General features: G+C 44.3%; 1 protein-coding gene across 1 annotated transcript in view; it reads right to left on the reverse strand.

Moving 5' to 3' along the window:
• Positions 1 to 12719, reverse strand: part of SMG6 (SMG6 nonsense mediated mRNA decay factor) — a 444365-nt gene that overhangs the window by 385154 nt on the left and 46492 nt on the right. Inside the window, exon 8 of the mRNA XM_068270085.1 lies at positions 2126 to 2320. Coding sequence (XP_068126186.1) covers positions 2126 to 2320 — 195 coding nt within the window. The remainder of the gene's footprint in view (positions 1 to 2125; positions 2321 to 12719) is intronic.

A 12719-nucleotide genomic window follows, 5' to 3' on the forward strand; every position in this document is an offset into this window, starting at 1 on the left:
ATTGTACAGGGGGCGTATCGCATATAAAATCGGGGCGTAGCTAAAGGTGTGGTTCGAGCGTCTTAGTGTGCCAGTCACTCTGAATATTGTGGTTGGTATACTCTTAACCCACCCCCCCCCCCCCTTTGATTGACAGGATCAGTGGCACAAGACACAAATGGGCTGCTGTAAGAGCTACGTCCTTCCCTCCTATGGCACAATCTCTTAGGAGCCTTTGCCAAGGCCGGAAAGCTGCTGTGAAAGATTTTCAGGAGGGGGAGTGGCTAAATAACAAAACCTGTATTTTCTGGCACAAAAGTTCAGTTTTATTCATGCTACTCTCGTATAACTTCTGTGGGCTATGCTGACAGTTTGGAATTTAGTTTTACACTACAGGTCTTCTTTAACCACTTCAGGACCACAGGCTTCCCCCTCACCTCCCCCCTAGTGACCAGGTTATTTTTTTTTTACAATTCAATCCACTTCAGCTTTAACTGCTTGCTGCCAACAGAACTTTCTGTTGGTGGCATCTGATTGCTGCTGCAATGGCTCTGATTTTTTTTTTTTTTGGGGGGGGGGGGGGGTTTGTTTTACTAATTTATACTTTTTTTTTTTTTCAATAAAATGTGTGTTTATTTTCCCCCTCTCTCCCTCTTCCCTGAGATCCAATCAGCATGATCCCTCTCATCCGCATCAGCCTACACTTTGTGCGCCTCCCCTGGGGACAGCTCAGTGACAGAGCTGTCCACCGTACAGCGCTGCAGTAGATCTCAATGCAGTACAAGGGATTACAGGCTGTTTTTCTTTCAACCTGCCAGCCGCGGCTAGCAGGTCGTTTGCTTAACTGAGCGGGCATGCGTGCGTGATCCCCGCCCACCGCCGATCGGAGTTAGGCGGTCCTGGGGTTGCCACCTTCCCGATACCTATCGTTGTTAGGCGGTCGGGAAGGTGTTAAGGACTGACACTCTTTGCTGGTTATGGTTATGGATACAATGTCAGTATAACAGCTACTTGTCAGCGTTTCTAGATGCAACATAATCTCCAGTACGTGTCTATCACTAGTTGATGCAATGTTTGTAGCAATATCGTCCTAGGGCACAATGGCTACTATGAATGTACCTGCACTCTTCCTGCTGTGTACTGGCTTTTAACAATGCTCACTGTTCTTAATTGGTCTACTGATGCCTTATTTATGCAAATGGATTTGCTGCACTGAAGAACATGTTGCATGAGCAACCCAGTTGCTGCAACACAATAACATCCTCTAGTAGCTTCAACTAGACTTCAAATATTTTAATGAATTTGAGAGCGACAAGTAATCACTAGTACCAGTGTCTAATGGCCAGGGTTGTGGAGTCGGTACAAAAATCATCCGACTCCTCAGTTTATGAAACCACCGACTCAGACTCCAAATCCGACTCCAGGTACCCAAAATTGCTCCGTCTCCTTCTCCAACTCCACAACCCTAATGGCAGCACTAGTTGCTGTTATTAGTGACTAGTTGCTAGCAACTTAGAGTTAGGGCCGGTTTACACAGATGGAAAAGCATTTTTTTTTTTCGCCTGCTGAACACCACATTTGATTCTCCATTTAAATGGATACAGGCGGTTGTTCAGACAATGGTTACAGCATTTGTGCAATCGCTGAGATGGATCCATTGTCTCGTCCCCAGATGCAGCGTCTCAGAGTCATTTGCTAGTGATGTAGAGAAACGCTTGGAACAGCTGGCAATCACAGGTAATCGCTCTCAACAGCTCTGCTCATCATTTTTCCTGCTATCCTGCTTTAAACGCCTTGGATTAAAATATACCTCTGGCAAATGAAATGTTCCAAACCACATTCAAATGCTTTTGCAAAAAAATGACATGATTCCTAGTGAATGATCCCCAGCGTTTGAAAGCAGCACTGAACAGCCGTCCATCTGAACCGGCCCTTAGGGCCATGCCACACAAGCAGCCATGTACTGATGGTAGTCTTTTGTTGCTTTAAAAGGACTCATGATTTGGGTAATATTCCACTATACCCTATTCTACATCTCCCTACTCCTGTTCAGCAGTTCAGAGTTGGAAAATCCTCAACCAAACTGATGTTCTCTATTTCCGCAGAGACCTTCTACTTGTATAATTCCCCCTCTTAGTAGACTTACATCACTTGGGCTGAGATGGTCCAGGCCATTACACTTCTGGCTGTCTCGGTTGTGGCTTCCCCCTGTAGTTGGATGGGTCCATATCTCCACTCGTGTTGTATCCTCTGTTGTGTGCCAGAATGTGGTTCCTGGTCCCTGATGGCCAAATCCTGCCTCCATCTCCTTCTGGTGCTGCTTCAGTTCCATCTGCTCAGCCTGGAGTTTAAAGGGAGTGGAACAACCATTATCAGTACAACTGACTTACAAATGTTCTGATAAATAATACTAACACATTTATACCATGTAGGCTTAAACTATGTGCTTAGTCTTCAGATATTCAATAGCTTTCTAACCAATAGAAAGAGGACTCTGGAAAACGAAGCAGCATACATATCCACTAGGAAGAAGTTATGACATGTAAGCGCTCCAGCCTGATCTATGGTCATTCTCAGACTTTCTAGTATGCTGTAAGAGCTACACAATTCTTCAAGGATTTTTGGTCATTTCACTATGGCTAAGCAAGCAACCATTTCATTAGGACATCCACATATATCTGTGGACATCCAAATCAGTCTTAAGGTGGCCACTACTGGTCCAATTTCCTGATGGATCAATCGATTCGATTAATGCAATTAGTTGGAAAGGATTGATAGAGTTCACTTACAGGAAGAGAACATGTACCCAATCCGATCACATCAAATTGAATCAACCCGTTTTTCAGACTGCTTCAATTGACTGGATTGAGACCACATTCCCTTACAGTTAAACTAATCTATCATTTCCGACTGATCGCATTTATCTGATCGGCCAAACGTATAAGAAACCGGATCGTTAGTGGCCACCTCAAGAACCAACATGTCTTATGGGTCAAATGTGATTTGATAACTCCATTGCCACCCTTACTCAGCCCTCCTCTGGTTACAGTCAGAGGACAAGTCAGATGTGACAATCAGACAATATAATGAGGAAGAATATATGCCTGGCTACAATCAGTAGTAATGCAAGCTTGATCCTGGGAGCACCCAACTATGGGCTCAAGTCTTCAAATGTGTGCCTTGATCCTCTCCCCTGTACCTCGGGGCCACAATCCAAGTTTCCAATGAAGGACCGGCACCACAATCAGTATTAATAGCTCAGATACTTTATTCAATCCATTAAAAGACCAGCAACGACAGTCTGCTGTTTCGGCACAAGCTGCCTTTATCAAGTTGCCATAATGTCAAGTACAAAAACACATATCACAATCAATCTTATATACCCATAACCCCACCCCTAAGGGCGTACCTGGTACCTGTGCACACACCTGGGGAGGAGGGGAGCCGGACCTGATACTATAAAGTATCTGAGCTATTAATACTGATTGTGGTGCCGGTCCTTCATTGGAAACTTGGCTACAATCAGGGCTGTGGAGTCGGTACAAAAATCCTAAGACTCCTCAGATTATGATTGCACCGAGTCCTCTAATTTGCATAGAACAATCTTGTTGATAGAAAGTAAGTAAGTATATAACATAATAGGCATTTTATCCCTGCCAAAGCGTAGGAATTGTAATGCTATAGTAAGATGCCATCTGCATTTGGGAACTAAAAGCTGGTGACCAGAGACACTGAATCTACCCAGTCAGCCTTCCCAGTCTGTCTAACCTGCCAGCCATCTTGGCCTGTCATTGCCAATGTGAATGACCCAGCATGTCATCTGTATAATAAGAATCACTGAGGCCCCATATTAGACGGGTTGCAGCATGTAGCCCAACCATCTTGCAGAAAAAGTCCTTTACATTTTCTGTATCTGACAGAGAAAAGGCTAGGGCCATTTTCTGAAAGGGGGCAGATCTATACACCGGAAACCAACTGATAAAAGGGTTCCAGTGAATCTTATTAAACAGACAATATGTTGAGACATTCTAACTTTTAAGCATTAGCATAAGGCAGTGGTTTTTTTTCTGTACACCAGAAAAGCATTTTAACAAAACAAAAACAAAAAACAAAAACTTAGGATATTGCTGTAGAGTAGCTGCTAAATAGAAATAAAAACTAGTCCTTGGTAAGAGTACTTGTAGAAGGTGAAGACAGGAACAAAGAACATCAGTCCTATCTCGCCTATTACTGAATGTTTCAAGAATTAAATATTAAGAAAAATTCATAGCCACTGTCAAAAACACAAATGTCCAAAAACAGGAGCATCCAGTAGAGGCTCCGTGATAGGCAGGTATCAAACATATTGAAAGCTATATAAAAGTCAGCCAAAAAGCACACAAAATGCAAAGTGTGTTATGCACAACATAATTTAACAGCCACATATAGCCATATTAAATACGCCTGTAGCCTAGATATGGAACAGTTCCATATAGATTGTAGAATAGTACACTCACTGCCCAGTTACAGGCATACAAGGTTGTATGCTCCCAGACCAGTTATATGAGGATTATAGACGTTACCGCAAGCTGGTTGCACCAACCATTCCATCAGACTTAAAGGGGCGCTATGGCGAAAAATGTTAAATATGTGCAAACAGACAAATAAGAAATTTTTTTTTCCAGAGTAAAATGAGCCATAAATAACATTTCTCCTATGTTGCTGTCACAGTAGGTAGTAGAAATGTGACAGAAGCGACAGGTTTCTGACTAGTCCATCTCTTCATAGGGGATTCTCAGCAAGGCTCTTATTCTTTATAAAGATATTCCCTAAAAAGGATTTAAACAATGATGCTGGCCAGCATCCCTGCTCGCTACATAGTTGTTTTGGCAGTTGGACAGAGCAACTACCATTCACTAAGTGCTTTTGAAAATAAAGAGAATCCCCCATGAAGAGATGGACTAGTCCAAAACCCGTCGCTTCTGTCAGATTTCTACTACCTACTGTTAGTGACAGCAACATAGAAGAAAAGTAATTTATGGCTCATTTTATTCTGGAAAAAAACATGCTTCTTATTTGTTTATGTTTGCACACATTTTACAATTTTTTGCCATAGTGCCCCTTTAAGTCTTGAGAAGTTGTGTTATTCCACTGCATGAGCAGGCCATTGCTCAGCAACAACAACCACCATATATAGATATCCCAGAGAGAATGTAGCATGGCATTACATGCAGGATGTGCCAACAACACACTACATGCACTCTAGTCTACCTGTATATGTAGTTTGCTGTTACTAAGTTATGGCCAGCTTATGATGTGCCCATGATTTCAATCTGATGTAATGGCTGATGTAACCAATATGTGATACCAGTTGCACCATCTCCAATAACTGGTTCAAGAGCCCTAGCCTTGCAGTCCTGTGACTGGATGGTGGAGTGGTAAACAGTTAGGAAGTGGTTTGCCTTCCATAACCTTGCTGGAGACTAAATTGCTATTGACTTATCGTACTTCATATGCCTTAGAGTTGAATCTCCCAATCCTATTATACATTACTAGTGACCTTAGCCCATTAAAAACCGGGCTAGGTCTGTCACTGCGCATGCGCAGGCCACACTTTCATGACAGTCCTCCCCGGCAAGCCTTCAGTGTCTCTGCATCCCTGCACATGCGCAGTGCCAAAAAGCACTGGCACACGGACAAAGCAGGATGCAGGAACACTTGCAAATTATATATAGAGATGCAATTGTGTCTATAACAACATTATTCAAGTTTTTTTAAATCACACTGTGTGCATTTAATCTAATTTCTGATTATATTGCATTGTATTAATGTATAGCAAACAGCAGCAAATGTTCCAAAAAAAAAAAAAAATTTTTAACTGGCAAATGGTGTCAAAAGTTTTGTTTGTTTTTCGTATGTCACCTACACCTGGCCTTATAATGTGTGCACATCTCTAATGACTGCTGCCTGTAGCGATCGGATGAGATTGCTAAGGCGTCAGTTCAGGGCCCCAATGCTGTACAGGATGTCTCACTCTGCTGTTGTCTTATCAATGCATCTGTACAGTATCAGGGGCCCCTGAACAGTCATCCTAGAGATCAGATCCAATCGCTACAGTCTCACAGCCTGGGGAAAATGTTCTGTTACATGCCCAGCTAATAATGAAAAAAAAACACATGTGGTGTCATTTAAACCGGGAAAAGCTAAGTCATATCTTGATGTATTTAACCATTTCAGCCCGCGGGGATTTTTCACCTTATGCATCAGAGCAATTTTCAGCTCCCATTCATTCGCTAATAACTATCATTACTTATCACAATTTATTGATCTATATCTTGTTTTTTCCGCCACTAATTAGGCTTTCTTTGGGTGGTACATTTTGCTAAGAATTTTTTTTTTTATAAATGCATTTTTACAGGATTAATAAGAAAAAAAATGGAAAAAAATTCATTATTTCTCAGTTTTCGGCCGATATAGCTTTGAAATAATCCACACTACCATAATTAAAACCTATGTATTGTATTTGCCCATTTGTCTCGGTTATGACACTATTTAAATTTTGGCCCTATCACAATGTATGGCGTCAATATTTTATTTGGAAATAAAAAGGTGCATTTTTTCCATTTGCCTCCATCACCATTTACAAGCTTATAATTTAAAAATAAAAATGTTCATAGTATACACCCTTCAAATGCATATTTAAAAAGTTCAGACCCTTAGGTAACTGTTTTTTTTTTGTTTGTTTTTTTTTAATTGTAATTTTTTTTTTCATTAAAAATTTTACTTGAGTAATATTTTGGAGTGGGAAATAAACAGTTAATTTTTAATGTCATATGTGTAAATTGTAATGTAAAAAAATATGTAGATGTAGTCACGGCCCCGCCTGGGCGGGTGCTGCGGGTGCATTGCACCCAGGCGCCTTGCTCTGACAGGCGCCCGGCGGGTCAGACGGAAGGAAGGACGGGCTGAAGGAGTCCTCCTATCATCTCCCCACTCCCAGCAACACACTGTGCGCCTGACGTCACACGTAGACGTCGGCGCAGCCCAATCAGGAAACAGGCAGCTGGGGGGAGGAGGCGAAGCCGATGACGCGCAGCCACAGCTCAGAGTGCGAGACTGCTGCGGCTGCCCGCCCGACCCGTGGACAGATCAGACAGGAGACAGCACAGTGCAGTGTTGCCAAGCGTCCGTACAGTCAGAACTTTTGCCCCCCAAAATCAGCTGTTCGTACTTACAGGACAGCGTCCGTCCAAACGGCATGTCCCCCTCCCTTCTTCCCTCCTCCAGAGCTCCAATGACAACGAGATTAAAAGATCCCGGGTCCTCCCTCTCTCAGGGCTCCTCCAATCAATGGTCGCCTGACATCTCTCCTACCAATGAAAAAAAGACGCAACCTGTGGCCAGCCTGCTATGATGTACAATCAAGCACACCACGAGGAGAGAGATTGAGAAGGAGCAGTGAATGGGCTGTGCACAGTGCAGCCAGCTAGCATTACAGGTACCATTAGTTAAGAATCCCTGCTGTGATTCCTCAAGCGTGCAGTGACTGCAGTCAGTCTATTTAAGCGTCCTCCTCCCCCTGTACATCTAATAAGTGAGCCTCTCTTTCACCTTCCTGACGCCTCTCTCCAGTCACTCAGATAGAGAGAGGCATCCTGAGCACTGTAACCAGAAATGTGTAAATGTTCTGGGCAGCAGCAGAAAGGTGACCTGGCTCTCGCTCTCCCTCCTTAAGTTATATCATAAATATCCCAGGCATCGGCAGCACATGTCCTGTAGTGTTGTCAAGCAGTCTCCCACACAGGAGAAATACTGGGAAAGTGCCGGCTGCTTACCTGGTAGCAGTGTTCCGGCGAGTCCTCCAGGACGGCCCTCCTGAGATTGTGTAGTCTCCCCTCCCAAATCGGAAACACCTGACAAGAATTAGAATAATAATTAGTATAAAGGCGCATGCGCGGCGCGACCAAGATGGCCGCCTGAGACAGGAGCTCCGACAGACCCTCCGCTATTTACAGCCGCTCTCCGCCTCTCTACCCTCCTATCCGCGCGGCTCTTACCGGGAACGCTTCCCAAGTGACCCCCGCACCTGATGTCCTCCAGATCGGCATCCAAGATGACGGCAGCAAGCGGCACGCTGGATCGCTTTGTCCGCCCTGTAGGACTCCAAGATGGCGCCGATCCCCTGACGCACGCTGACCCTACCTCCGCATCACAGGCCAGTATAAGCCATGACACTGCGCCGATTACGGCCTCCACACTAGAAGCCACACTAGAAAGACACTACAGATCCATGCACGAATCCCTTCAGCAGCTGATACTTTCAGCAGTGCAGGATCTTAAGGCTGACATTACAGGGCTGGGGAATAGTACAAGTGCACTAGAAGACAAGGTAGACTCACTGTCTCAAAAACAAGCAAATCTTGAAGAGGAACACCAGCTTGTACTCTCAGACATTAAATTCTTACGCTCAGCCCAGGAGGACACAGAAAACAGAGAAAGGAGGCAAAATCTGAGAATCAAAGGGGTCTCAATGTCTGTAAAACCAGACCAAATAACCCCACACCTCACAGAACTATTCAAATCCATTGTGCCCGACCTACCAGAGGAAATGTGGCGATTGGACAGGGCACACAGATCCCTAGGGGAGCGCCAGGTATCTGCTCAGAGACCTAAGGACATTATCACAAGACTTCACTATTACGAGGCTAAAGAGGCTGTTTTGCAAGCCCTCAGGAAAACATCCCCGATCACATTTAAAGGAGACGAGCTACATATCTTTAATGATTTATCTCTAATCACCCTAGCCAAACGCAGGGCATTCAAACCAATAACTCAACTTCTCAGAGATGCTCAAATCTCATACAAATGGGGCTTCCCCTTCCGCCTTATAGTCACCAGAAACGGCATGACTTTCTCAGTCTCAGACATTGACAATGCCCCCATGTTTCTTAAGCAAATGGGCTTAAAAATGCCCTCCCACAGCTCCATCTACCAACCTCGCTCCCCGAACTTTAGTTCTCCTCCTCGGAAAGTCCGTCATATCTCAGAATGGACAAAAGCCCCGATCCGAAGCCTCACCTACCCCTCGGGAACAGAACCTGAAGTCATGGAAGCCCTTCCTACCTGAACTTAGCTTTCACCTTCATTATATCTACATACTCAGGCTGGATACATAGAGTATAAGCTTATTTCATATATATGTCTATTTTCCTGTTTTTTACCATAAATCTGGAATCTCCAGTTACCTACTGTATTGCAAAATATAAGGCTAATTAGATATGCCTTCCCCGGGCTCCGATTTCACTGATGCGGGGTCCGGAGTGCCTGTCCTTCCATTTTGGCGCTCCAGCATGAGCCTCCGGAGGTCTATCCTTGTGTCTCCTTTGCCGCTACTCGGCCCAGACACATTATGGATGACCTATTCCAGGCATCCTAGATTGGATGCTACTCCATGCAGCCTCCATATTTGCAGAGGCAATTATAGTTATGTTATGTTTTTATTATTTTTCTTATCTGTTTTAAATTTAACCTACATAATGCGAGGCACACAATGGGTTTTCCTCCTATCCCCTCCTCCCCAGGCGCAGCGTTCAACCTTTTCATACTCTACCACCCAATCTCTTCCCTTAGACCATGGTTAATTTCCTCACACTGAATGTGAAGGGCCTAAACATCCCCCAAAAAAGAATGTCCCTACTTAGAGATCTCAAAAGAATGGAGATAGATATAGCAATGCTACAAGAGACACATCTCCGCTCACCAGATTCGGTCAGGCTCACAAACAGACAATACCCTACAGTATACTTAGCCTCAGGTCTGGATAAACGGGCAGGGGTAGCCATCCTATGTAAAGCTTCCCTCCCCTTGCAAATTACTAAAACCGTACGAGACCCTAAGGGTCATTACTTGATCCTCCTTGGTAACCTAGCAGGAAAGCCCCTCACCCTAGCAAACGTTTATGTTCCGAACACCCAACAGATCTCTTTTCTCTCTTCGTTTCTCCTTAAACTTCAAAGTGAGATCAGGTACCCTAATTCTTGGAGGGGACTTCAACCTAACATTCTCTTCCTGCCTGGACAGAAGTTCCTCCACCTCTCCTACTTCGAAAGCCGCCCATGATCGCAACTCCCGCAAATTCAGAGCTTTAATGAGGAAATACAACCTCATAGATCTCTGGAGAACTGCCAACCCAACCTCAATAGAATACACCTTCTATTCCCCCCCGCATGCATCCCATTCTCGCTTAGACTACTTCTTTTCTAATGCTTCCCTCCTACCCTCACTTCTAGAATCAGACATTAACCCAACAGCATGGTCTGACCACCACAGTGTCTCTATGCAAATAGACTGGCTCCGCAACTCACACAAACCTCTCCACTGGAGGCTCAATGAAACGTTACTACAAGACAAAACTCTCGTCTCTAAACTTTCTGAAGAACTGCAAACATTCTTCCAAATTAACGCTGACACGGTCTCATCCCAAGGCATGCTATGGGAATCGCACAAAGCCTTCATCAGAGGCCTCTTTATAGCTGAGAGCTCTAGACGCAAGAAGTCTTCCTCTCAAAAATTAGTGACCCTTCAATCTGCCCTTTCCAAAGCCCAATCCACCTACAAAACTAATCCTACACAAGATAACTACTCCCATGTTCAACAACTCAAACAACATATCCGGTCCCATCAATCTAGCCAACTAGAGAAAAGTTTAAGATGGACTAAACAACTCTTCTTCGAAAGGGGTAATAAACCTCACACCATCCTGGCACGCAAATTGAACCCTAAAATGTCACAACACTCGATCTACTCCATGAGAGACTCGGAAGGTACCACTCACTATGACCCCCATAAGATAGCTCAAATTTTCACAAAATATTACGAACAATTGTACAATCTACCAGACCAAAGTGAGGACACCTCCTTTCTTTCCAGAGTGGACACCTTCTTAGCCCCTTTAGGCCTCACCAAACTCACAGAACTACAACGTAAACAACTGAACTCCCCCATAACCCCTCTGGAACTAACTGAAGTTCTCAAATCATTTCCCTCCTCAAAATCACCCGGCCCTGACGGCCTTCCCTATTCTTATTACAAAAAATTCCAAGCTATCCTCTTACCCCATCTATCCATTTTAGCCACTAAAATAATGCAAGGTAACACTCCCCCCTCCTCGATGCTAGCTTCCCTCTTGACAGTAATCCCCAAAGAAGGGAAAGATCCAGCTACCACAAAGCTACAGGCCAATTTCACTCTTAAACTCTGACCTCAAAATTATCACCAAAGCCCTCGCCACTCGTCTCAACCCTATACTTACTTCCCTAATTAACAATGACCAGGTGGGCTTCATCTTAGGTAGACAGGCAGGAGACAACACCAGAAAGGCCATAGATTTAATCTCCCTCATGAACAGGAGTGGAAGGCCTTCTCTCCTTCTAAGTTTGGACGCAGAGAAGGCCTTCGACCGCCTATCCTGGCCTTACTTATTCCAAGTTTTGCAACATCAAGGGTTTGATGGCCCATTCATAACGATTTTGAAATTTCTATACTCCAATCCTACCTCCACTCTGAAACTTCCATTCTCCTCCCCCACTCCTTTCCACATTAAAAACGGCACTAGACAGGGCTGCCCTCTCTCTCCCTTGCTTTTTGCAATTAGCATAGAACCTTTAGCCTGCGCAATTCGACTTAACAAAGATATACAAGGTATTCGCCAGAAAGGGAATGAACATAAGATATCCCTCGTCGCAGACGACATCCTGCTCACTCTCTCCTCTCCTCTAACATCCCTACCTGCCCTACACTCCACTATTTCATCCTACGAGTCATTATCCGGCTTTAAAATAAATAAAGACAAAAAACGGAAGCTCTCCCAATCAAAATTCCCCCACAGACACTGCTTTCTCTTAAATCACACTTTCCATATAACTGGAAAACCCGATCCCTTAAATACTTAGGGATTCACCTAGCGACTACATACGCTGACATATATAAGAGCAATTTTCCCTCACTTATCCAGAAAATCCTGCAGGATCTACACAAATGGACATCCTACAAAATTTCCTGGATTGGCAGGATATACACACTTAAAATGAATATCCTTCCTCGGATACTATACCTCTTTGAGACCCTCCCAGTACACGTACCCTCCAGTCAATTGTCCAAGCTGCAAACAGCCTTCTCAGACTTTGTCTGGAATCACAAACGTCCCAGAGTCGCTAGGCCGGTCCTTATGGCTTCAAGAGAACAGGGAGGCCTCGGCCTTCCCTGTCTTAAACATTATTACCAGGCAGCTCACTTACGACAATTGACTGAATGGTCGAGCCTGAAAGTTTTCACCAAATGGGCTCTAATTGAAGCAACTGACATACAACCCCTATCCCTGGCCTCACTAATTTGGGTCGATCCTCTACCAAGAATCTCCCACCTGACCCTCCTGCCCACCATCACCTTCACTCTCCGCCTCTGGAGATCTATTAAACCTACAACAAAGCTCAAATCAAATCCCTCCCCCTTACTACCCATACTAGGGAACCCTGCTTTTCAGCCTGGAACCTCGCCCACTTTTATGGCTAGATGGTACCATATGGGCTACTGCAACTTGCATGACTGAACCGACTTTGCTACGGGCAAACCTATAACCAGACCTAAGCTAGAAGAAAAAATACCATTTACACCCAAAACTGTAATGGAATACAACCAAATTATCCACTTCCTCCAATCATATACTCACAAAAACTCCACCTTACCCCTTTGCTCCTCTTTTG

This window comes from Hyperolius riggenbachi, chromosome 2 (genome assembly GCF_040937935.1).
Source record: "Hyperolius riggenbachi isolate aHypRig1 chromosome 2, aHypRig1.pri, whole genome shotgun sequence".
Classification (NCBI taxonomy): domain Eukaryota; kingdom Metazoa; phylum Chordata; class Amphibia; order Anura; family Hyperoliidae; genus Hyperolius; species Hyperolius riggenbachi.